Source organism: Panthera pardus, unplaced genomic scaffold (assembly GCF_024362965.1).
Source record: "Panthera pardus isolate Hobbes unplaced genomic scaffold, ASM2436296v1 HiC_scaffold_6, whole genome shotgun sequence".
In the NCBI taxonomy this organism is placed as follows: domain Eukaryota; kingdom Metazoa; phylum Chordata; class Mammalia; order Carnivora; family Felidae; genus Panthera; species Panthera pardus.
Genome location: NW_026526991.1, coordinates 87,099,299 through 87,125,695, shown reverse-complemented (window position 1 = coordinate 87,125,695; position 26,397 = coordinate 87,099,299). Strand labels below are relative to the sequence as shown.

Here is a 26,397-nt window from a genome sequence, read left to right as displayed (position 1 = left end):
ACCTGTGTGGGTTCTGTTGCATGCCCACTCCCCTCCCGCCCACTGCAAAGGGTCAAGCTACATAGCCTTCTCAGTGGAGTCTGAACAAACATTGCCTCATTCTCCTAGTGTCATTATGTCTGCCTACAATCTCTCCCTAGTACCCATGTGTGGCAAAATCCTATCTTTGGAGAGGGATAACCCAAATATCATTCATTTACAAAGATTTCTCTGATTTCACCAATCAACTCTCATTACTGTGCCAGCCACAAATGATCACCCTCCACTCTGAATTCCCAAGACACTTTATTTGTGTATTACTTATGATAGCTTTATACTTTGTGTTACAGGTATACTTTACCCTTTGTATTAGAATATAAGCTCTTGGAGTGGCTGGATAGATTTAGGGTAAGTGTCTGACTTCAGCTCAGGTCATGATCTCACGGCTTATGAGTTTGAGTCCCGTATCAGGCTCTCTGCTGTCAGCATAGACCCTGCTTCGGATCCTCTGTCCCCCTGCTTCTTCCCTTCCCTACTTGTTCTCTCTCTTTATCTCAAAATAAATAAATAAACTTTAAAAAAAAAAGAATATAAACTCCTTAAAGGCAGGGGCCATATTTCATCTTTATTTTTGTATTTTTTCTAGTTTCCTTTATGTTATTAATTGAAGTATAATTAACATATAGTGTCATTATATTATTCTCAGGTGTACAATATAAGGATTCAGCAATTCCATAAATTTCTGAGTAATCATAAAGATAAGTGTACTCTTTTTTAAATGTTTATTTAATTTTTGAGAGAGAGAGGCAGAGCATGAACGGGGGTAGGGGCAAAGACAGAGGGAGACACAGAATCTGAATTAGGCTCCAGGTTCTGTCAGTACAGAGCCCAATGCAGGGCTCAAACCCATGAACTGTGAGAATGTGAACTGAGCTGCAGTGGGGTACTTAACTGACTGAGCCACCCAAGCGCCCCAAGATATTTTTTATTACTTAAATTCCACATATGAGTGAAATCATATAGTATTTATCTTTCTCTGTTGGATTTGTTTCACTTAGCATTACACCTTCTAGGTCCATCCATGTTGTTGTAAATGGCAACATTTCATTTTTTCAATGGCTGAGTATTTTCTACCATATATATATTAATGGACAATTGGGTTATTTTCATATCCTGGCTATTTTATGTAATGTTACAATAAACATAAAGGTATATATATCTTGTCTTATTCATGTAAAGAAGAAGCTTTTGCACAGCAAAGAAAACCATACACAAAACAAAATGGCTACTTACTGAGTACGAGTGGATATTTGCAAATGATATATCCAGTAGGGTTAATATCCAAAATATATAAAGAACTTATACAACTCAACATCAAAAAATCCATTTATAAAATGGACAAAGACCAACAGACACACGAAAAGATACTCATCATCACTAATCACCAGGGAAACACAAATTAAAACTGCAATGAGATATCACTTACTTTGTCAGACTGGCTAAAAGAAAAAAGATAAGAAATAATAAGTGTTGGTGAGAATGTGGAGAAAAAAAACTATCATGCACTGTTGGTGGGAATGTAAATTGGTGCAGTTTCTAGGGAAAGTAGTGTGCAGGTTCCTAAAAAAATTAAAAATAGAATTACCATATAGTCCAGTAATATCACTACTGAATATTTACTCAAAGAAAACAAAAACACTTTTCTAGTTTATTTTAATAATATATTTTTTTAAAGCCAGTAAGGCCAGTGAGCAGCTATAGACACAACCGTAAAGTAGACAAGTAAAAAGAAAGAGAGACAGAGACAGAGAGAGAGAGAGCAAAGACACATCCTTCACTCCACAATAAGTACAGAACTCTATTAGTATTCCCTCACCAACATCCCATGGGAGTCCTAGCTTTCCATGCACTCAAGAGTACTCTCCAAAATCGTGCAGGGACAAGACTGCATTTAGGTGTGGTGATGTAAAACTCAATATGTATTGGCACTGCTGAGTTCAAGGTCTATAGTTTTGGTGCTAACTTAAGTGGGGTTAGCGACTCGGCTGTGCTGGATCCCATAGCTGAAGTAGATAGCAAACCCAATCAGCATGGAGACACCAAATCGGGCCCAGGTGTCAGCTGTCATCTGCATCATAAGGCAAACATTCACAAAGATGCTCAGTAGTGGGAGGAGAGGCAGAGCAGGGACCTTAAAGGGAAGGCGACTGGAGCTCTGTGGCTGTCTCCAGATGACACCAGTGATCCCAATGATGAGCACCAGGAGCACCACAACCACTGAAATCCACACTGGGTCTCCAGAAAGCAGAACTGGCCACTGGGCCAGCACCAGGCAAAGAAGAGTGAGCAGCAGAACAAGCAGTGAGGAGCAAACATAGACAACCCAGCCAGAGAGTGGAGTGGGGGAGGAGCTGCCTGTGAAAAGTAGTTCCTGTAGAGTCAGCTGCTCTGCTGCAGGTCCATTCTCCTCCTGCACCTCTGCTTCATTTCCCCCATTCTTCACCTCAGGCTTATACCTGAGGATGAGGATACAAATAGCTACCAGGGAGTGAGTAAACAGGGTCCCAATGGACATGAATTCCACAAGATGAATGAGTTCAAAGAAGAATGCAATGACTGCTGCCATAATGCCCAAGACCACAGTGGCCACAATGGGGATATGTCTGCTGGTGTGGGTCCTGGCAAGGACATGGAACAGGAGGCCATCCTTTGCCATCACAGAGATCACCCAACGTGCAGAGAACATATCATTCAAGATTGTAGTGAAAAGAGTACAGAGAGCTCCAATAGCCACAACATAGCAGGCAGGGTCCCAGCCAATATATAGAAATGCCTCAGGCAAAGGGATCCCAGGTTGGAGCTGGTAGTAAGGCACCATAAGTGTAAGTGCTGAAGTGACACAAAAATACATCAAAAAGCAGATAAACAGTGAAATCACAATGCCCATGAAGATGGAACGCTGGGGATTCTGGGCTTCCTCAGCTCTGGTAACAATATTGTCAAAACCTATAAATGCATAGAAACAGGTAGCTGCTCCACGGAGAATCCCCTCAAAGCCAAAAGGCACAAATCCTCCATAGCCCAGAGGGCCCAAGCTTGAGGTGTCATTGAGTCCAGCCTTTACGTAGTCCTCTTCTGTGAGCTTCCAGTTGTGCAGGTCCCCTTTAATGAAGCCAGAGATGATGACAAAGACAAGAATCAAAAGCCTCACCAATGTGATCATTTTGGTAAACAGTACTGACTCCCTAGCCCTCAGAGCCAGCACTCCAGTGAGCAACAACACCAGACCCATAGCAAAGAAGTCTGGATATTCTGCAAGTACCTATTGAACATGCAGTAAGATACTCTCATGCAGGGTCTGAGAGATCTGGTTCCCAATCAGGTAGTCAAAAGCTCTTGTCCATGCCCGAGCTACACTGGCTGTGCCAGCAACATAGGAAAGGATGAAGTTCCAGCCAGTGATGAAAGCCCAGAGTTCACCTATAGTGACATAGCTGTAGAGATATGCAGAGCCAGAATAGGGAACCCGGACAGCAAACTCTGCATAGCACAGCCCAGCCAATGCACAAGATAGGCCAGCCACCAAAAAGCGGATCACAGTGGCTGGTCCTGCTTGATTGCTGGCCACTTCGCCAGCCAGGAAATACACACCTGCACCCAGAGTGTAGTCTATACCCAGGGCCACTAAATCCAAAGTGCTTAGGCATCTGAGAGGGGTAGGTTCAGTTTTCTTTTCCTCCAGCATACATCTGCGTACCAGCATTTGACCAAATCTGCGAAGTGTCCGATGCAGCATTCTGGCTGGAACTGAAGAGGATTGTAGGATCAGAGAGCTGTAGCAAGTCCAGGGGGTACAGAGTCTGGTATCATCTTCAGTGAGGCTGAGTTAAGCTTATGGTTTGGGGCTGCTGAGTTTAGCTTCTCAGGCTTCAAAGCTGCTACGCTGTATTTCTTCTGGTATGTGCTGTCCCTCCACAATGCCTAAGTAAACAATAACTATTTACTGAACCCATTTCCAACCAACCAACCAAAGACCAAAAGTCCCATAGCACCTGTTGCAGCACAGATATTGCAGAGAGCGACACCAAAGGACATCATAGACAAATCAACCCTGTTTCCCTCCCCCCACCACAAAAGAAGTGCCAAATACTTCCCAACGTTCTGTTATTTTATACACCACATGACGCCAGCCCCTTTGGGTTCATCTAACTCATGCAGCTTCATGTACTGATTAAGCTATAAGAGGGGCACGTGGGTGGCTTCATGAGTTAAGCATCTGACTTCTGATTTTGGCTTAGGTCATTATCTCACAGTTGTGAGATCGAGCCCTGCATCAGGCTCCATGCTGGACATGGAGTTGGCTTAAGATTCTCTCTCTCTCTCTCTCCCTCTGTGCCTCATTCACTCATGCTCTCTAAACAAACAAACAAACAAATAAAGCTGTAAGACACAACAGAACATGAATTTATTGTGCATAATTACATGTGGGATGTTTGCACAGTGCTTGAGCATGAGTTATGACACATTAATTCACAAACTAGAGGGCCTCAACTAAAGACCCATTTTTAAATATCACCTGAGTTTAAAATACAAATATTGGTCCCCAGTCTTAAAACCCTTAGCCCCAACATAAGCTACCCAAGGTCAGATGGCACTTTGCCCCCTTTTCTCCTCATTCTGCATCATCCATTTAGTTGTACTGATGGCAAAGAATGTACAGTCCAATCCTTCACTTTACCCATCTAGGCCCACAGGGGGCGCTGTGAGAAGAGAGGAAGAGGGAGAAAGAGGCATGGCCTTCATAACTACCAGCAAGAATCAGAGGACAAGGCTGCCTGGTGAGGAAACACTGGAGATATAGGTGCAGCAGCCAATCAAGGGTCCATTACTAAGTAGGGAGAAGAGCCAGAAAGGTGGTTTTATGAATGCTGACATTAATTAACCCTCACCCAAAGCAACAAGGCAAAATTTACTACAACTTTTATAAGTTGTAGTAAAGTTTTAAGTAAAGTTTTATAAGTTTTATAAACCATGGTCTATGAGACTATGATGGGTAGGGAGAGAAGAAGTAAGTCACCTAGCTCAGTAGCTCACAACCAAACAATTCCTCTGTCTCCTCCCTCTCTGGGTTCCAGGAAAGTGGGTTCACTTCTGCAGACATTCTCCTCATTGTCCACACTGCTCTATAACCACTTTGCCTCATCTGTGATGTCAGCTTCCAGCAGCTTGGAGACCCTGCCTGCTCTAGGAGCTTGTATTAAAACACTCACTTAAAACTCCCTATTAAGTTTTCACAAGGGGTTTTTAACTCACTCAAACCGTTGTCTGAATATGCCAAATATCTGGTTCCTCTTTTCCTTTTCTTTGTTGCTGCTATTCAAATGGCCCCTCCTCAAGCAGAACAAGGCTTCAGGTGAACAATTCACAGCAATGTCCCAGGAATGAGTAATGCAGAACAGAAAAAAACAAAGCCATGCAGCCCCCTCTCTCCTCCCTACTCAGGCTTTGGTTTTAAGAGAATTTTGGCAAATGTCAGAGGTTTCTAAAGATGGAAAGATCAAATCAAAATGGAAAAGTCTCTTCTACAGATTATCAAAAGGAACCCTTGACTTATGGGTCTGACCTTCTGTCTACAAATCCATCTAAACTCCTTCTGTGCTGCCCACCAGCTCCAACGTTATGATTTACCAACAAGCTCACGAGATAGATAAGGAGGATCAATTGTTCACTCATGGAACTTTCTACAGTATAAATGTGATTGACGTATCTCCCACCTACCCCCAGGCTTCAACACTTCAGCGATTCCCACTGCCTTTCCTTCATAATCCTTCCTTCCTTCATCATCTGACTTGTGCTGATCCCTCCAGCCTCGTCCCTTGCCAAGTTCCTGCACAATTTCCCAGTTGCGAAATTCCACACTCACCCTGTTCCCTGCCTGTAATGCCCTCTTGTCCCCTTCACATGGCTAACCCCCACTTCTCTTTCAGTTCCCAGCTCAGATGTTGCTTCCCCAGGAAGCTTCCCCAGACCCTTATGCTGCCCTTCCTGTGTGCTCTCATAATACTAGGGTTACTCCGTGTGCCATTTTTCCTAATATGTCAAAATTCCAGCTCAGCTGCCTAACTCCATTAGACTGTGAGTTAGGTACTCAATACATATTTTGTTGAACATGTACAAACTGAGAAGAGAAACCTGAAAGAACACAAAATCTATAATTGCTATCTACTTGACTTTGAGATACATACTTTGTAGGCAAGCAACCTTTATAAACCTGGCTCAGGTAAAAAATTTAAATGGTATTACTTTCCTTATAGAAGGCAAGCAAAATCAAAAGTGTGAAGGGAAAACCACCAGTGATAAAACCTTGACTGTATATCATTCATGGCAAGTATAAGCCACACATAGGTCATTTGCCTTTGATGACACTTGTTTAAAAATATCATGCTACCTTGGGTTACAGGCAATGAACAACTCATGCCCAGGTAGAGAATCCCTACTTTTCTGAAGGCATTATGCTCAGGTCCTATAATCTAGGTGGGATGTCCTAAGGCAGAGGTTCTGACTTCGGGAGACAGAGGGAGGCATAATGAAGACACCTGGGGACATTTTCAAATGTCATATCCTCTCACTCTGGAGATTCTTGTCCACTTCCCATGACTGGTCTCAACCACCCAGCTGAGAAGAACTGGTTCTCAATTTGAAAGCGAAGAGATTCTAAAAGCTTTCTTCACAAAAAGGCAGCACAGTTTAGTAGTTAGGAGTAAGACTCTGAATGTAAACTTCTCAGGTGCAAATCACAACTCAACCTCATACCAGGTGACTCTGGACAAATTAGTTCACCTCCAGGGGCTTTAGTTTCCACATCAATCAAATGGGAATAAAAGCAAATACTGCATAGGATAATTGTGAGTAGTAAATAAAATTATGAGTATAAAATACTTAGTTCAGTGCCTAGCAAACACTATGTACTTAATATAATCTACCAAATATTTAATATGAAAATCTGCTATAAAGTCTTCAAGCTTTGAAAATAAATTAGTCTTTGCATATGTCTATCTTCAAAATCATCCACTAAAACTCAAGCCTGTTAGCTAGCCATCGTGAGACAATGAATATGGTTTTATTCCATATATTTTGCCTTGAAACTCTAAGGACACTAATTAGATACCCTCATACATGCTGTTGCTAATCACTTGGGGGTCCTAGGCTTACTGCGTTAGAGAAGGCATTGAAAAATGTAAGGCTTTAATATAATAATAATAATAATAATAATAATAATAATAATAATCTGTAATCATAGGTGCCTCATCTTATTTCTGGAAGAGGCAATCAATGCTGGGTACTAGAGAGGGAAGAGCAATGAACATTATGTTAGAGATTTTGGATATGAGCCCTGGATCTTCTGCTTGACTATAGAAACAAGGTAATTTGCTTAATCTCTCTAAGCCTCAGTTTCCTCATCCATGAGGAAACTTACTTTTATTGGATCAACATGAGAATTTGATGAGAGGATACAAACTATCATGCACCATTAGTGGAAGTGTCACTGGGGCCACCATCCTGAAACACAATCTTATTGGAGTTAAGAATGTACACACCCTTCCACCCTACAATCCCTCTCTGAGGTAAACACTCCAAGGAACTCTCTCCTGAGTCCATAAGGAGGCTCATACGAGCATGTTCATCACAGGACTATTAGTGGCAGCAAGTAGTTGGAGCTATGCCAGCATCTGTTACTAGAGGGATATATGAATAAAATGTGTGGTATGTGCACAATGAGATGCTGCACAGAAGTCAGAAATAATAAAGTAGATTTACATTTAACAACATGGGTACCTCTCAGAAACAACGACAAGTAGAAAAAGTAAAAGCAGGATGAGGTGTAAAGCACAATGCCATTTATGCACATTTATAAAACAGACAAAAATGCTGTATAATTGTCAAGGATACACACATATCTGTTAAAAATATCACATCATTCCTCTGCTCAAAACCTTCCATTGGTTTCCCTTTTATTCAGAGTAAAAGCCAATGTCTGCATTTACAATGGCCTACAAAGTCCTACAGTATTGGTCACTGACCCAGCTACCTCTCAGCCTCTGTTTCTCTCTTCCCATTCATTTTTCTCTAGCCACTGGTCTCCTAACCTTCTGGCCTCCTAACATACCAGGCGATACCCTACCTCAGGGCTTTTGTACTTGATGTCCCCTATAACTGCAGCACTTATAGCCCACATATCCACATGGCTGCTCACTTCACTGCATTTAGTGAAATAGGACATGTGTAGCATGACCTTCTTAATCACCCCATATAAAACTGCAATCTGCTCCTTATCACACATAACATACCTTATCCCCCTGCTCTTTTTTCTATAACACATACCATTGCCCAAAGTACTAAATGTCTTGCTTATTTGTTCATGATTTGTCTCACTTCAAAAGAATGTAAGCTCCATGAAAACATGACTTTAAAAAAAAAAAAAAATTTGCTCCTGGCTGTATTCCTCGCATCTGCAACTGTTGTTGAGTGGATGAATGTATCTAAATATACATGTAGAGCATATATTGGAAGATCATTTGTTAAATACAGGACAGTAATTCCCCCCCACACACACACCCACTGTGAGGAGAGAAAATGAGAATAGAGATCAGGATGAAAGGGGAAAATAAAATGCTTTGTAAAGGTGCCTGACAGGAAGCAATGGTGCTAAAAGCCCATGACTGAAGGAGGGTTGTTTCCACTCTGTGCACTTCAGGTTCGACAAAGGAATTGCATGAGATAACACTGTGAGCAGGCTCTCAATAGAATTAAATTCAAGGGGAACCAGAATCCTGTAATCGTCAGGACATGGTGAACACAGAGAAAGAATGCCTGCTAGAAAGAGGGTAGAGAATAAGGGAAGACAGGACACCCCTCTTACCAGTTCCCTCTGAACCCATTTCCCTTTTCCCAATTCTTCTTTCTCCATCAGCTCCTTCAACTGTCTCTGGAGGCTCCTTTCTGGGCACTAAGGATGCTTGTACCATGTTTCTCCCTCTGGGGAGCCACCTACCTCCTAACAAAGACACAAGAGTGGTTCCTCTCATTTGTTGAATCACACACCCCTTGAGGTTGGTCACCTCAAAAAAGTGTCCTACACTCTTCTGAAGTCCATCCATGGACTTTAAGGAGGAATGCCAGAGGAGGACCATCTGAATGGAAGGGTTGGAGAGGGGCAATGTTTTTGATAATTTCTGTTTCCTTCAGCTGTGTTGTGCAGGGTTGTCCTTGTGCTCTTCCCACTTTTACTAAATATGAGCAAAAGTGGACTACAGACAAACTATGAAGATATCAGAGAAATAATCTAAAGAACAAAACATCTGGGAATAAATAATCATATTTTATGACACCAACAAGCAGAAAAAAAAAAATAAGCAAGCAAGCTTACAGAAGAGAAAGCAAACCCATTATTGGGAATCCTGAGAGAGACTATCACAAATCCAGTTTATAACAACACAGAGAATCACTGTTTTCACAACCAATCTTCAGAAATGCCCTCTCTCTGTGCAGTAATCTGTGGTTATTCTAATGGTTTTTATTCAGTCCAGACTCTGACTCAGCTGTCAGAGCCCCATCCTAATTCTCTCCCAACCCTCAGGTCCATCACCTCCTTCCTAACTCAGTTACTCACATCCTGACTTACCCTTCCTGGGTTGAGCCTTTGGCCTGACTAAGTGCCTGTCCTGCCAGGGATGTCCTCCCTTCTCCTTTCTGTCCAGTCTTGATGCTCTAGCTTTTCTCAAACCTATTCTACAACCTCCCCCATCTCAACATCTAGGCGGCCTTTTCTAAGCCATCATGATTGAGCCCCATCTCCAACCTTCCTCCTCTTCCCACTAACACTTACAGGGCATCCTGCTGCTCATGTGAAACATTTCCCCTTTCTATCTGCTGGTGTCCTGGGTGTGTCACTTAAATTCCCGAAAACTTTGGGAGGGAAGGGCCAGGATCCATATACCTCCTTCTGAATTCCACACTCCCCTTCTAACTCTCACTACCCAGGATAAGGATCTTCTCATAATTGTAGCAAGGAAACTTAAGAGGCATTTGGGACAGAGAAAATGCATATAGAGATGTATTGAATGACTAATATATCTTGAGATTCCTAGAAGGTTTGTTTGTTTGTTTGCTTGGAAAGATAGAATGGGCCAAACAAAGGTGTAAGTTGTAAATAAACTAGAACAGGCACCATCATCTATTTCAAGTGCATTCCCTGAGGACATTTCCTAATGTGGGTTCTGTGTCTGTGAATCTTACTTTAATTAATAAACAATCCCTCCCTAAGAAGGTGCTTACACAGGGGATGTGCTTAAAGAAATACAGAGCAGGGGGCAGGGGACATGAATTCAGCTTGTATGAATTCCAAAATACCCCTGGCTCTCTCTTTCTACTTCTTCTCTGTGTTTATCTCAGTTTCTGAGCTCCTTAAAAACTCCAAAACAAAATATCCATCACAAATGGCCAAAAAGAACGCCTGCTAAATCTAACAATATATACCCAGTAAATTGCAGGCTGTCTTACTTTCCCAGCCAGCCTCACCTGCTCTCCTTTGTCCTGGAGGGTCATTGTGTTCATTCCTCTGTCTCTAGGAAGGGTACTGCCTTCACTCTAGACCTTTCCTTTTCAAAAAAATTTTAAAGTCAGTAAGTCCCACTGTTTCCCATGCTTGTGCATTAACACTTTTGCCAATCAGTATGTTGGCCTTGTGGCTTCTCCTGAATAGCCTCAAAGATAGTTTAGATATCAGTTGCTTTGCTAGAAGTTTGATAAGACTTTAGAGGAAGGCTACAGAGGATGTTAAATAATTATTTTCAAGTGCTCAAAGTTTTGGAGAAGTGGACTTTAAATGCAACATTCCTCTCCAGAGATTATATCAAACCCTTTGTATCCAAGCACAGCTCCTTCCTGATCTCAAAGTATGTAAATTCTCTTGTCCTACTTAGAATTTCCAGACAACAAAAACTCTGGAACCAATCAAACCAGTGGCTCCCAAATAAACAAACAAGTATACAGCTTTTTTTATAGCTTAGCTTCCCCAGAGGTTCTGAACTTCTAACTCAGCAACCCTACAACTCTGATAGGGGGCAGTCATGAACAACAGTAGGGGTTTGAGTTGAGGGTGAGAACTTTAAATAATAATAATGTAGTGTCTGTGCACACCAACACTTCTAAACTGGAAACAGTCCAGAATACATAAGAAAAGTAAACAGAGAAAAGCCACCATGAACACTGGGGCCATGTCTCTTACCCAATGGTAAAAGGGATTAGTTAACAAAATCAGATAAAAAAAATGGAAGCAAAGCAAAGGCTAGGATGTGTTCAGAGTAGGTGGTAATTTTAAAATGGATGGTCCAAGAGAGCCTCACCTTCACACTTTTGTGTAACCATCACCACCATCCATCTCCAAAACTTGTTAATCTTCCTCACCTGAAACTCTGTACCCACTAAACAGTAACTCCCTGTAGCTCCTGTACTTTCTGTCTCTGTGCGCTTTCTGTCTTCATGAATTTGACTACTCTGGATACCTCATATAAGTAGAATCATTCAATTTGTACTTTTGTGACCAGCTTATTTCATTTAACATTACGTCTTCAAGGTTCATCCATTTTATAGCATATGTCAGAATGTCCCTCCTCTTCCAGGCTGCATAATATTCCATTGTCTGTATATCCCACATCTTGTTTATCCATCCATCCACTGATGGTCATGTGGATGTTTCACCTTTAGCTGTTGTGAATAATGGTGTTACGAATACGGGTATACAGATGTTTTTTTGAGTTCCTCCTTTAAATTCTGTGAGATATATACCCAGAAGTGTATATGTAGTTTTTTTGTAACCCACAATACTTTTTTCCACAGTGGCTACACAATTTTACATTCCCACTAACAATGCACAAGCATCCCAATTTCTACATATGCTTGCCAACTCTTGTTATCCTCTGTTTTTTTTTTTTTTTTATATCAATCATCCTAATGGGTGTGAAGTGGTACGTGGCTATTTTTGAGGATAGTAAGGAGGTCTGTGGGGCCAGGACAGAGTGAATGAGGGGGAAGCAGTAAGGGATGAGGTCAGAGAAAAAGCAGGAAGCCAGATCCTTCTGTAGGGTCTGAGAGTCACTGTGAGAACTTTGGCTGTTACTCTGGGTGAGATGGAAACCCTAGAAAAAATTATAGTTTCACAAGTTTTCTACAGATTGGTGTTTTTGAACTAAGTATTGGATACTCTAATAAGGAAAGCCCTCCTCCAGAGTTTGAAAACAAGTCATGGAGATAAGTTTTGCAGAGCTCTCAATAGATGCCTGGTGCCTCTGATAACACAATGAGGCCTGAACAAGCTGTGTTCTTGCCTCTGCCTCCCTCTCTAGATGCCAAAGCAGAGATGCCATACAGCCACCCATGGGGGAGGACAATGGCAGATTGCTTTCCCTGAAGACTTTCACTTTATGGATTATCTCTAGGCAGGACTCCACCACTGAAAACTAAGTCACTTTAGTACCTTTCACTATTTTAGATTATTCCCACTATAATTCAGGATGATGAAGAGTTGACATGGAGATAAAGGGTGTTTTCTTGGAACTGATGATATTAATGATTACAAAGACAAGGGTAGGTAGAGTCTCAGAAGGGGGATAAGAACCATATACATCAGGCACTCTGAAGCCTTGCAGAATTAAATAGGTGAATTCAATCCCAAGGCCCATATGCCTCAGAAAGGACTGTCAGAAATTTCTGAGATGCTCAGAGCTGGAGAAAGGGCCCCAAGGGAAGCCTGAAAACACATTTCTGAGAAGTAAAGAGTACTTCTCATAATCTCACTTCCCCTGGGTGACAGAGATAAAATCTCTACATCCATATGAGTATTCCAAGGAGTTCTACAGTTTCCCAACAACAAATAATCTGGAGAGAATCACCGCCCAACCACTTTTTATAAATGCTATAAGATACAGACTTCTGTGTGTGAGTAGGGATGGGGATGGATGGTGGAGAAGGAGAGAATTGTGGGGTTGTCCTTCTGGTAAAGGAAAAGAGACAGAAATCAATTTACATAATGGCATTCTATATTTTCAAATGGGAGTTAGGGGAGGAAAGTATAATAAAATCTTGAAATCCAAATGACTAATTTCTTTCGGCAAGGAAACATACCATGTATTCCTAGCTTCTGTGTCCTGTGTTTCTTTCCATCTAAAAACCATCTTATTCATTGTCCACTCTCAAAATATTATGATTATCACCCACCCCCGGGGTAAAGAGACTTTACAGCTTGCCTCACCTTATAGTCCCATCTCATTTCCTTTCTCTGTGGATCTTGACAGAGGTCCTGGGTTACCTTTAAGCCTTCAAACATGTACAGTAAAAATGGGACTAGGATATAGGAGAAGGGTGTTCTTCCTCCTCTCAAGTAGAAAAATAATAGACCTTAATGGCAGTGTACATCTTACGTCATTCATTCATTCATTCACTGACACATTCATCCATTCAAAAATATTAAGCACCTTTTAAAGGCCAGTCCTAGGGAATTGGGACTGGAACACAATAGGGAGGAAACACAAATACGGAGGAACACAATAGGGAGGAACACAATAGGGAGGAAAAAGATGTGTTCCCTGCCTGCATGGCACTCATTATCATTAAGAATATTTGTATATAATATTCTTGCCCAAAATGTGTAACCTGAACCTAATGATAAAATGATCAGTCTACAAAAGAACTTTCCTCAGTAAGTTGACTTTCTATAAAACAACTGACCCATGCTGTTCAAAACTGTTAATATTAGGAATGACAGTCTGAGGAACTGTTGCAGATTAATGGAGAATAAAGAGACATGACAATGAAACGTAATGCAGAACCCTGAGCTGCATCTGCATCAGGGAGAAATATTTTGCTATAAAAAAATCAGACAATTAGTATACTTAGAATATGGACCATATCTTATACACACAAGCACACAAACACAAACACACACATTGGAGGGAGGAAGTAGTGGGAAAATATTAAAACACTTGGTCAATCCTGGTGAAAAATAAATGGGTATTAAATATTCTATTCTTGCAATTTTATGTAGTTTTCATATTTTTTCAAACCAAAAAGATATGAGGAAAATAAGAATATCCCAGCAGTAAAGGTTATGGATTCTCCTCCCCTAAATACTCTTTATAAACAAACTTGCCATCATTTTGGTTGGATCATTCCACCCAGAATGATCTAGCCCCAAATCAGAAACTTTAGATCAAAGGAGTGGATGGAAGATAGAACTCTTTTGACTTTGCTTTATAACCAAAATTGTCAGCCAGCCAAAAAACCTTAAAAGTAACCACAACCATGGTTCATGTTAGTACAGTTATAAAAATTCCATATTCTTATTATCATTTTGTGGGATTAACACAAACTAATAAACCAGGGCCCTAGACTTCAATTCTAGAGATATTTGGGAACATGGGAAGAAACTGGAAGAAGAGAAAAATGGTATCTGGCAAGTATTAGTACCAGGTATATGTGCAAGATTTAGGGATGCGTTAAGAGGGGGGTGAAAGTGAACCAGAATTTTTTGAGCTGCAGGTAAGGCACATATGTTATTTCATTTATCCCCCATGTCACCCCAATGACATAAGCATAATTATTCCACTTTATAGACAGTTTAGATAACTGTCCCAAACTCATATAGCCAGTAAAAAGGAGAGCTAGAAATTGAATTTGAATTTTATAGCAATTGCTATAAAAGGAGTATTTGAGCCATGCTCTTTTATTTGCTCCAAGGCTACCCTCTGCTAACGTCTTTCTTTTCCTCACAAATAGATATTGATGAGCCAGAACTGGAAGTAGTGGGACCATCAAAACTAAAATCTCCAAATAAACATTGTCCTGATAAAATCCAAACTTAATTTAATCTAGGGCCAAAATGTCTTTGGATTGTCCTTTTGGATGCCAAGAAAGATTTCAAAGAATTGCTATACCTACCCCAGTAGTTCCCAGATATGATTTAATAGCTAATTGTAATTCCTGCCCACAACGTTAGCCCGTCTCCTTTTGCTTGGCTTTTAGTGGAATTATAGGATAATGGATCTCAACAGGAAATAGAAGTCATCCTCATAGGAATACTTTCATCATATTATTCTTTCACCATTCTATTCTAAATCTTTTCTGGTCACTGCCTCATTCTTAGGAAGAAAAAGAACAATCTTCAGTACAGTTAGGGAGTGGTAAAGAAGAAAATGAAACCTTTACTCTTATTGTGTAAAGGAAGATGGGGGTGGGGAGCAGACATTTTCTAAAATGGGACCCAAATGGTAAGAAGATGGTTGTAATATTCCTGACAGCTAAATACCTACAGATTTGGCCTTCCCAAACTTCAGCCATCACTGAGGCTTCCGGTTGCTGCTGGCCCACACCATTAGGAAACATCTGTCAAAAAGGACAGCTCCAACTGGGACAAAAGAGGGTAGGAAGGCAGATGGTGCCAGTTTAATGAGGATGGTTTAACAAAACATCTTTTTAAAAGTTTATTTATTTTGAGAGAGAGAGAAAGAGAGCGAGAGAGAATGCCAAGCAGGCTCTGCACTGTCAGTGAAGATCACAACGTGAGGTTTGAACTCAGGAACCATGAGATCATGACCTAAGCTGAAACCAAAAGTCACACGCTTAACCAACTGAGCCACCCAGGTGGCCCTAACAAAACATCTTTTCAAGCCTCCTAATTCATTTGGCCATTTGCTCCCCAGACTTAGCTGCCAATCACAAGCAGAATGGGAATGTTTTCCAGAGAACAGACATCTCCTTTTTATTCTTAATTCAGAAGAACAAGTACCAGAAAAATTTCAGCTTTCATGCCACTCCAAAGTATGATTAACCCTATTCCAGATCTAAAATAGGAGGGTGATTCTAGTGAAAAGGACTTCAGTTATGTCTGATTGATCATTCTTGTTTGGTTGTCATTGACAACTAGAGACCTAACCTAGTAGAACATATAAAAATGAAGGGGCGCCTGGGTGGCTCAGTCGGTTAAGCGGCTGACTTCGGCTCAGGTCATGATCTCACAGTCCGTGAGTTCGAGCCCCGCGTCGGGCTCTGTGCTGACAGCTCAGAGCCTGGAGCCCGTTTCAGATTCTGTGTCTCCCTCTCTCTCTGACCCTCCCCTGCTCATGCTATGTCTCTCTCTGTCTCAAAAATAAATAAACGTTAAAAAAAAAAATGGACATCAGTGTTCCCCATTGTGAGCCATGTCTGTGGCCAGCTCTGAGCTCACAGCACCTAGAACATTGTTAGTATTTATTAATCATCCGTAGAAATAAGCACAAAGAAGAATGGACATCAGGCATCAACACAGATATCTTTGTGTATTTTATGATTTTGTCATTATTGTTTTAAACTTATTAATGAATATGGACTTGAAATAAGGAATAATCAGTATTCTGAACATGCTAGTAGCATAGGAAGATAAACAGAGAAGATAAAGGATTGCCTTCCTATTTCAGTTTCAAAGGGAAACACCAAATATGTCCAGAAATAAAGGGTTGACAAAGAAGACTCAAAGGATCCTGACTTTATTAGAGAAATTCCATAAAAAGTTTAGAACAAATCTAAGAAATTCCAACTGAAATCATTGGTTTCAGATTTTGGGGGATAGCCAAACTAGCCTTCAATTCAATTCAGATGATACGAAGTCCCTTAGACTTTTAGCACCTTGTCCACAACAGACCTCTATCTAGTATGTTCCTACACTTTGCAAATACAGCATATCCAGGGCCAGCTTCCTGCACACTCCCTGGTCCACCCTCCTGTCCATAAAATTGGTAATTCTAAACAGAGATCCTATCAGCTCTCACTCAGATTCACTAAGCAGCCATCAGAGAGTACTGCCCTTAAAGCAGGATAAAGACCTAAATTACATCCTTCCTGATCACTACACTGCATTAGATACCTGAAGTGTGGGTATTCTCTACCCTCCTTCTGGAAAATGACACTTTTCTCAAGTCTTAAAAAGACACTCGTGAGCGTGCGCACGTGCACATGCACGAACTCTCTCTCTCTCTCTCTCTCTCTCTCTCTCTCCCAACAGACTTGCAATTTTCTGTTCTCTATTAAGTTGAAACTTTTAACATTGTATTTATAAGTCTTTATTTTCACTGTTGTTCTATCACTTACTCCTACTATTAAACTTTTCTGTGGCTCTTTTCATGAACAGGACAAATCTTTGCCAACACTTGCACATGTTGCTGGCATTGACATTAGCCCTCATATAATCTGTCCCTCTCTGCCTAGAACACGTTCTTTTTCAAACCCTGTCCAGCATGACTTTCCTTCTGGAAGCTTCTGGTCACACCTATAGATAGATATCTGGTCTTTCCAGTATTCCTTCCTTGCCTCCTACTCTCCCCTCATTAATGTCCAGTGGCATAACTCACAGGCCTAGAACTTTGCACAAGAACACTCAGGTAGAGAAGAGGGCAGAAGTAATAAGTGGGGGTGGGAGTGTTGTGAGGAGCAGAACTTCTGCTTGATAATGCTTTCAGCTTGCATTTCCTTCCCCAGCTAAAACCTGAGGTACAAAGAGTTACTGGGCTACAGCCAAGGAAGTACCCCACACTCTGTAGCCCACTTTGGTGATATCAGAGATCTGACACAAGAACTGAGGTCTAGGTCTCTTTCATCACAACAGAGTAAAAGTATAAACGAAGAAACCCACTCATCTGGATAAAGTACAATATCTGTGAGATACATGATTTCCTCCAGTGTCTTCTCCCTGAACATGTCACAACTGAACAGACAATCCAGAGTTTTATTACTTCCACTGTTTTACTTTATTTGTAAAATAAGTCACCTAAAGCTTTGTCATTAGGCAACATAACATGATACTCAAACTGCAGTGGCTTCATTTAAAGGTAGCCTGAAGAAGGGAGGAGGGATACCATAGTCAAAGGATTAAATGGTGTCTAGAATAGGACTTCTCTTGTTTCAGGAAGATAAGGAAGTATCCCTGAAATGCCCTTATAATATAAGCTTCCAGAGAAAATAATTTTCTGTATTTATCATAATTTTCCTGTACTATCTGTAAATAACTACACAGAATGGTTCTGTGTACTTTGGGTTGGGTCTAACATGAGCTATTGGAAGATCCCTCAAGTAAAAACCACAAAAAGTTTCTAAGTGTGAAAGACTGGATTCAATCTATTAAAGATAAGATTTCAACTACATGTAAAAGAAAATAAAGGCAAATTCCAAATTATAAAATTCAGGCACCACAGTGATTCTTTGTGCAAAAGAACTCAAGCAAAATCAACATTTTTACCTCCCATAAATAATATACACCACCACCATTACCCCCAAATCATCACACAGTCAGTTACACACAGTGCACAATGGTGGCAAATACAAAATAGTCCTCTCTGGGAACATACAACTAAGGGCATTTCATCAATACTTACCCACCTGCCAAAATAAGTTAAAAAAAATACATAAAGTATAAATGAGGAAGGGTATTCCTAAGTCAGAAATGAATAGTCAAGGCAAAGGCATGTCAACATCCCAGATATCTTCCTAGTTGATGGAAAGAGTAGTAGTAAGAGTAGTAAGGACCTAATTTTCCAGGTTGGTAAAACTAGTGAGTATCTTTCTGTATACTCCATGGGTCAGCTTGAGAAAGTTGCATGGATGATGAAGCTTGCATGGATATCCCCACCTTGGCATTGTGTATAACTGTTTCCCAGCAAAACATGGTTCAAGCTACATCTTCAACTTTGGACATTACCCAATAAATACAGCGTATCTATGCCTTTCTTCCATGCCCCCCACCAAAAACACAAAACAAGCTCCACCCACACCTTGAATCAGTAAATTCAGTTTACCCAACTAGACAGATCCAGTTAAATATAATATATTATAAAAATATAATTATTATTATTATTCTCAACCATGGTCTGTAAAGGAAAGGAAAAGAGAGAAATATCATTGCAGTAATAATAAATATGTAAATTCTCCCCTAGGGAAGGAGAAGTAAAAGTCAGATAGCTACCCTGAAAAGTTGGAAAGAAAGCTGGACTAACCAAATTCAGCTTATAGTAAAGAAAATAAATATCCAAACTTGTATACTAGGGGTCTTTTGAGAACAACCTCACCAAATAGACCACTTACCAGGCATCCTCCCACCCATGATCTTACTTTGTACTATATTCTGTTTGCATGTTACTTGGAAGAAGGCTTTGTCTCCCCTTCTAAAATAAAGTCACTCTAGGGTAGGACCTGCTTCATGTCTGTCAATGAGACTAGAAACCCTAATTCTATAAGTAAATATTACTAACCAAGACTTGAAGGCATGGCAGCCCCCAAACTGTCTGCTCCTTAGACCAAGAGGAAACACAGTCACCTCCTCCAGCTCTCCTACCTACATGACCACCCCGAGCCCTACACCTCTCAAATTCATTCCCAGTCTGGCAGAGGCTGAATTCCAAGTCAGTAAAAACCCATCCTGATGTAAACTTCATGTTTCACACCAACTGTGTATAGACCAAATCCATCCACTGAAATGTTGACCAAAATCTATGTAAATGTGGACCAAAACATTTTTGCTTCCTTCTCACAATATCTATAGAGTTCTTGCTATACTCACACTCTACACTAGTATCATTACACCATTATTTGGGTAAACAATCAGGTAGCCAGCTTTTCTTTAGAGGCTGTATAGACTCCATATTATCTAGTATCATTCTGGTATGGTTGTGAACAAGGTGGTTTTTCCTAGTCCCTCTGGCATAATTTCAGAGAAGACAGGGAAATGCAAAACTTGTCACTCATGATTTGACACATTTACATCTTTATTTTAAGTCAGAATCCAGTTTGGAAATTCTTAACATTTCTATCATCACATCAAAACATGATGATCAACCCGACAAGTCAGAAAAGCATAAGCTTCTGCATCTAGAGACCTTCAGAAACTAGATGGGCTACCAGAAAAAAATAAAAATGACATTTTTCAAACACGAATCAGAAAAGGCTGGGAAAAACCAGGAAAGATGTGCAATTAAGGGATTAGAAAGTGATGTGATACATTGATGTCAACAGTGAAAATCAGTTTCCTCCCTATTTCCCCCTATGATTTTCAACTCCCTTTTCTTAACCCTGAATCTTGCCAACAATGAACACCTAATAAAAATCCTCAGGAGAAAGCAGTAGAAGGAAATCCTGTCCACCTTATTTTCCAAACTATAACATATGACGGCCTTTGTCTACAATGAACACTGATCCATGCTCCTTTTTTTCCCAAGAAGCCTTGCAAACAGTTTTGTTTGCCCCCTCAAGTCCTTCCTTTCCTTGTCAGCACATATTCTAGAAATCCATTCAGTGCCCCATCCATCACTATACCCCGTCTCCACATTTAGAATTGCAGCTAGGGATTGTTGGAGCTCATGGCTCCTTCTGCCATGTACCTCCTCCCAATATACACCTTCAGTAATATGCTACACATAATGTATCTTAGGAAAGGCCGACTATGTCCCTGGTTATCTTCCTTCATATATTTAACTGTGTCCTTCTGTCCTCCCATGAAATTACTTGGCTGTCTCTTTCTTGTGTCCTCTCTCACCAGAGTGTGCTTGGTTCCTGTCATAGCCCTAGGTAGCTGTTCTATACCACTACCATCTGCCTTGGAAAGTTAATTGTTGTGTTTGTTTTGCTGTAGGAAAGAGAACAGATCATCTGAGTCATATTAAAGTTGTATTATGCCACAATGTCCTGAGTTCTTACCCAAATATAGATCAATATGGCTTTTCCACCAAGATCCATCTGCCTCACCCCAGCTCAGGCAACATAGTCTACACAAAGAACATTGGGCACCAATTCTTAAGGAATATTCTTTATCCCTCTTCACTAGTTCTTTTTAATCCCCACTTTGCTTTGTGATTTCTGTGCTAATAAAAGAAAAAAGGGACAAGGATAAACCAAAAGATATAATCCAAAAATCATATTTATCAATTTGAAATATACTTGGTTAAAGATACTGGACTTTCCACATGATTTTGCTTAAACTAAGGTTAAAATGAATCTGCATTTGAGGGCATATAACACATATTAATTGATAATGGAGAATCATTCCCAAGAAACTCTAGAGGGCAAGAGAAAGACAACCTTGAAATCAACATTTGGCACATATAAGCAATAAAATAGGTGTCATGCATGGATAAGCATTGTCTGGGCTTCTGGTGTTGGAGTACTGCCCACAGTGTACATGGTCTTGGGAGCAGAGAAGGGTGGAGAAGAGTTTAAGACCCTAAGGCCTTAGATTAAAGAGTTGCAAATATGTACTTTGATAAGAACAAATGGCCTGTTGGAGACCCAGGAAGCCAGACCTATTTCAGGCTTCTCCACCAAGGTTTTATAAATTAATAAATTCATGTACATAAAATTGATAGATTCCAAGAGAAAGAACAGAGCCATCAAGTTTCAAGGTTTATTTAGCCCTGGCTCATTTACAATATACTTGGGAACTCAGACAAGTCTTCATACAGTGTTTTAAAGACCAGTAGGCAGCCACACCCCAGGGGATCTTGGTAATCTTTCCTCCTACAGCCTGACCTGGCTTATAATCAATCCTACCACAACTTTTTTAAAATTAGATAAGAAAGGCACAGAGATACCTTCATAGCTGTAAGAAATAGATAACTTGCTCCTTTAGCATGAGGGAAGAATATCTTCAACTCCTCTCTGGTGATGGTGGACCACCTTATAAAACTGGATCTGATATTCTGCAAAGTCCACACCAATATCCTCCCTAAGAAGATATGATATAGAGACTTTCAGAATCTCAAGTGAGAAAGTGTGTCAAAACATGAAGGAGGCAGCAGAGCCAGATGAAAGAATCTTCATTCAAAGAACATGTCTAAGCATACTATGTGCTGGACCCTGTGGGAAAGACAAAGATGAATAAAGCAAGCTCTGTACCATAACAGGAAGGAAAGGCCAGGAAGGAGGGCAGGGCAAAGAGGTGGGAAGGACTAAGTAGGAGAAGTGCCAAAGAATAACCTCTCCTAGCTCATATTTTCCTCAGGAGAGCTGAGTGTAGGCCTCCAAATCACTCTGACCCCAGCAAACCTACCTGCTTTTCCCAAATTTGCAGGGCTTCTGGTCTATCTATACCCCCCAAAGCAAAGTCAGCCATGAAATATGCAACCCCCATAGCAGAACTCCAAGCCCAGTCTTTTTTCCTCTCTGGCTCTGTGTTAGTTTCCTTGTCAACTCTATAAAAATGAGAAATCACTTACCCATGAGCTTTTTATTTCTCAAAGGAGAAAGACCTGAGAAGAAAGTGCAAGCCAAACCCAGGGACAGGGAAAGGCTTGGCTAAGCAGAGTCAGCACTTGAAGTGGAGCTTGGCAGGGGCCCTCTAGAGATAGGGCCCTTGGGTAGGCTGGGCATTTAGGGGAACACCAGCAGGTTGAGAAATAGTGAAGGAGTTGGATTAGACAGAATTCAGAAGGAAAGCAGGAGGTGGGGAATGGAAGACTAGTGGGGCCATATCTGGGTGAGTTGGTGGAGTGAGGGCTTAATTGGGACTTTGTTGGAGACTTTGTGGCAGCAAGATGTGAATTTAGAAGTAAATAAATTCTCCAGACTCCTGGGTATAGAGGTTGTACTGGTTGGCAGGAGGAGAATGTGGGGAGCTAAGTGGAGTCCAGCCTGTGGTAATTTGGAGGCCAGTCCCTGATCCAGCTAAAGAGCCTCCTCAGCAGCCCTTTAAACACTGACAGAAGCAACCCCCAATGGCCCACTGAGAAATCTCCTACTAGTTTCCTCTACCACCACCATCCACCCCTGCTCCCTCACCTGTTTCCCATCACTCCGGGAATAAAACTAAAAGGGAACTGGCTTAAGGTTTACCAACAGGGATTTCCAGAGACACTCACTCAACGTTCTTAGCACATTGTAACTGAATAACATATTCAGCTTGTGCTAGAGGAAATAAAGGAAAACAGTCCTTGCCTAGAGAATTTCCTGCTTTGGGATCCTCTTCCATACCACCTGTCTTTCTGCTGAGCCTGGTCCCTTTTCAGGTGCTGCTGGGTGAGGGGTGCACCCATAAAGCTCACAGGATGAAGTTGCTGCCATTGCTGCCCCCTGCTCCCTCCCTGTGCCACCTGGGGATCCCAGAGACCCCTACATGGATATGCAAATTGCTTTCCCTACCATGTCCTCCACAATGCTGCAATCAAAAGACCCTAAAGATCAGCCCTAAATGTTTCAAAGTGAATGCAGCCTGACACAACTAGTGCAAAGGAAAGTGGGGGGCAAGGAGAAAGAGAAACAGAGGCAGGCAGGCAAGCCAGGCTGACAAGGTCTGGAGAAAGTGCTGGGAACAGAAAGGTTAGGGATCACATGGAGAAGAGGGAGGAGAGGGTAAGGACTGGGACTATGTCTGCATTGAGAGCTAAATAAGCACCATGCAAAATATAAGCAAATAATGTATTAGTGATGGTCAATTAATTTGAGTCAACAATGTAATCACCTTCTGAGCATCACCATCAATGCCTTCAAGCAGCTTTTCGCTAAAGAACCCCCCAAAATATGCATATGCAGCCTACAAAAGGGGAAACTGAGGCAGAGTTTAGAAACCTTCAGGCCAGTATACATGCTTGAATCTAGGTTTCAAGGGAAAAGCAATGAAGCAAACAAACATGTGTGTGAAGACCTGAGACTTAGCATGGCAATCTGGACCCTGCCTTCTTCCCCAGGCTTTCCTGGGACTCTGCAAAGACTAGCTCCCCAGCTCCTCTCAGGGCCAGGGGAGACCCTAAGAACATTAACACAAGCAATCTAAAGGGAATTTTTCTCTCTGCCTCCATCCCTGCCAGCCACATTTGAAGGTCTCAGAGGTAAGATGTTTGGTTATATCCAGAACCCAAGGAGTCTCTTTAGGAGCAGGAGGGAGGGTGAGTGAAGAGGGAAACTTCCAGAAAAGTCTTGCAGAGAAGACAAGAGAGCAACACCCACCAGGTCTATCCCACTCCCATGGACAATTAGAAGTTTAATAAATTTCAGTGTGTCCAGGATTTACATGTAATTAAAACCAGGAACTGGGTAATTAAACTTCTTCTCCAAGTTTACCCTCTTCCTCCCCCACAGACACACATCTTTTATGAAAGAGTGAACCAGATCCTGAGCTTCAGAAACTACCTCCACTAAAGAGATGGGTTTAATTTCAGCAAAACAAATTCATCAGACACTCTGGAAAGGATTTCCTTAGAGCTACAGTAGGTAAATGCTAAAAACAGAGAAACACACACACACCCCAAACAGAAAAAGGTAAGTCTTCTCTTTGCTGTTATTTCTTTGCCCGTTGGATTGAAATCCAGATGATGTGCCTCACATAAGAGAATAAAAGATCTAAACATTAGGAGGTTAATTCCCCTCTAACCCTCAGCTCCAGGAAGGAGATGATTATTTCCTTCCTCAGCCATGGCACTCTCAAAAAGGATTACACAGCTTGTAGGTAAGAGATACACATCAGAATCCTAGTTTGCTGTCCTATCCCCCGAGGCCTCCCTCTCCTGTTTGATCTCAAACTTTCAACACCTCTCAGTGTCCATTCTTTAGACTCCCCCTGTGAAACCACCTCAGGGGGAAGGAAAGCATCCCAAAAGAGGAGAAGACAAGGCCCTGTTCTCTGGCATGTGAGAATAGAGACACACAAACCCAGCCTGGCTGTCCACATCTGCTTGCCTCTATTCCCCTTCTTGCTGGTTCCCCAATAGAACTGTTTATTCCAGGCAAGCGAAGCTCTCTCCTGCCTGGCTTAAGTTTTGCTCATTTTGCTTCAGAAACAACAGAGAAAGGTTCTCTTCCTCTTTTCCTCCTCCATCCCATGCCCTGTTGGGTTTCTCCTTCTACATCCCACTCATAACAGTCCTCTTCCAGGTAGCTTTCCCTAATCAACTAACTGGATCTGATTCTGAATTTGCCTTGGTACTTTGCACTTGTTGGTCTGAGCTGAGTGTCACCAGGTAATTCTGCATATTAGTTGCAGGGAGGGTGTCTATAAGACCCCCAAGGGCAGGACCTTTGGACTGAGTATCTCAGGAAAATGCAGGCCTCACCCTCCAGTACCAGGCTGGGAATGCTCCTGGGAGCACTACTACCTGTTTTTCACAGACAGGAATATTAAACTGGGGCTCCAGCAAACACCAGGAATGACTCCTTCTGTCACATCCTGCAAACTGCCCCTTCAGAATGACTTTTCAGAGCCATTTTGGAAGAGGACACATCCTCCACTGTGTCTTCTCACACTCACCTTATGTTAACTGGAAATACTGGTTCCCAGCTGGGTTCTCACTTTATTCTACAGACTCAGAAAAAAAACTTGGCAGTTTTAAAAAAATTGGATCCACCCTAAAGGACAAACATGTGTCTCTGGTGAGGATGCTCAGGGCTGTGCTGCAGGCTGTGAAGCCAATCCCCACAGAGGATGCCAGGTGACCAGGCACCTGCAGCAGCAGTTGTAAGTGCTCCTGTGAAGAAGATGGTTGCATGGAATACGTTCATTGTACTTAAAACAAGAGAGACACAAAGTCACCCTAAAAATCACTCACTGACCACCTCCCCACCTCCCCACAGGGTTGTTTCATCCCAGACCAGCCTCTTTGGGGAGACAGGAGACCCCACACCTCTCCCTCTGCAGGACTGCTCTGAGCAGTGGAGGTGGACGGGGGAGAACAGAAACAAGATGTGAGTTAGAGAAAGACTGAGATGGAGAAGAATTGGCAAAGCCCAACTGAAATCAGAGGGAGAGAAACAGAGTGGAGCAGGGAGTAGAGAAATGGACAGAAGACAGAGGAAGACAGAGGAAGTGAAGTAATATGATGGAGGTGGGTGTGCAGAGACACAGGGAGAGGGAGGGTGCCTCTTGCTGCAGGAGGGAGAGAGGGGCAGGAAAAGAGGCTGTTGAGAAGCAGATGAGGGGAAATGGGGGAACAGATTTTGCTTGCCCCATTTCTGGCTATGCTGGCCATTCAGGTCCTGAATCTTCCCCTTTCCACTCCCCAGTTAGTCCAATGGGAGCCATTGGAAATTTTGGGAGTGCACTTAAGGTCCCCTTGAGCCAGGTGTCTTTGCATCTGGTGCATTCTATGGGAAGTGCAGTGAGGAGAGTCAGGAGGCCTGCTGGAGGTACTTTGCCAGAAGTGAGAGGTGTGTGCAAAATATAAAACCTGGGGGCTTTGCCTGCGCATGCTGGGCCAGAACTTCCCAATGTCTCCTTGCACCCCTCAGATGTATATATATACATATATTTCATATATTTCATATATTTCATATATTTCATATATATATGAAATTCTATTGTATATAGGAAATAAAGTCACTGGCTCATTTTCCACCAGGTCTCCCAAAAGAAGAACCTAA

At 41.7% G+C, this 26,397-nt stretch overlaps 2 protein-coding genes across 2 annotated transcripts in view; both read right to left on the bottom strand.

Moving 5' to 3' along the window:
• LOC109268704 (cationic amino acid transporter 3-like) overlaps positions 1-22,359 on the bottom strand; it is a 60,180-nt gene extending 37,821 nt beyond the window's left edge. The window contains exon 1 of the mRNA XM_053895267.1: positions 22,266-22,359. The gene's annotated coding sequence lies outside the window, so the exon portion shown is untranslated. The remainder of the gene's footprint in view (positions 1-22,265) is intronic.
• LOC109268703 (cationic amino acid transporter 3-like) lies at positions 1,266-22,350 on the bottom strand. Its single transcript, XM_053895265.1, is given in 3 exon segments — positions 1,266-3,960; positions 21,642-21,775; positions 22,266-22,350. A coding segment is annotated over 1 exon segment (1,773 nt). The 5' UTR covers positions 3,776-3,960; positions 21,642-21,775; positions 22,266-22,350; the 3' UTR covers positions 1,266-2,002.
• Positions 22,360-26,397: the final 4,038 nt, after the last annotated feature.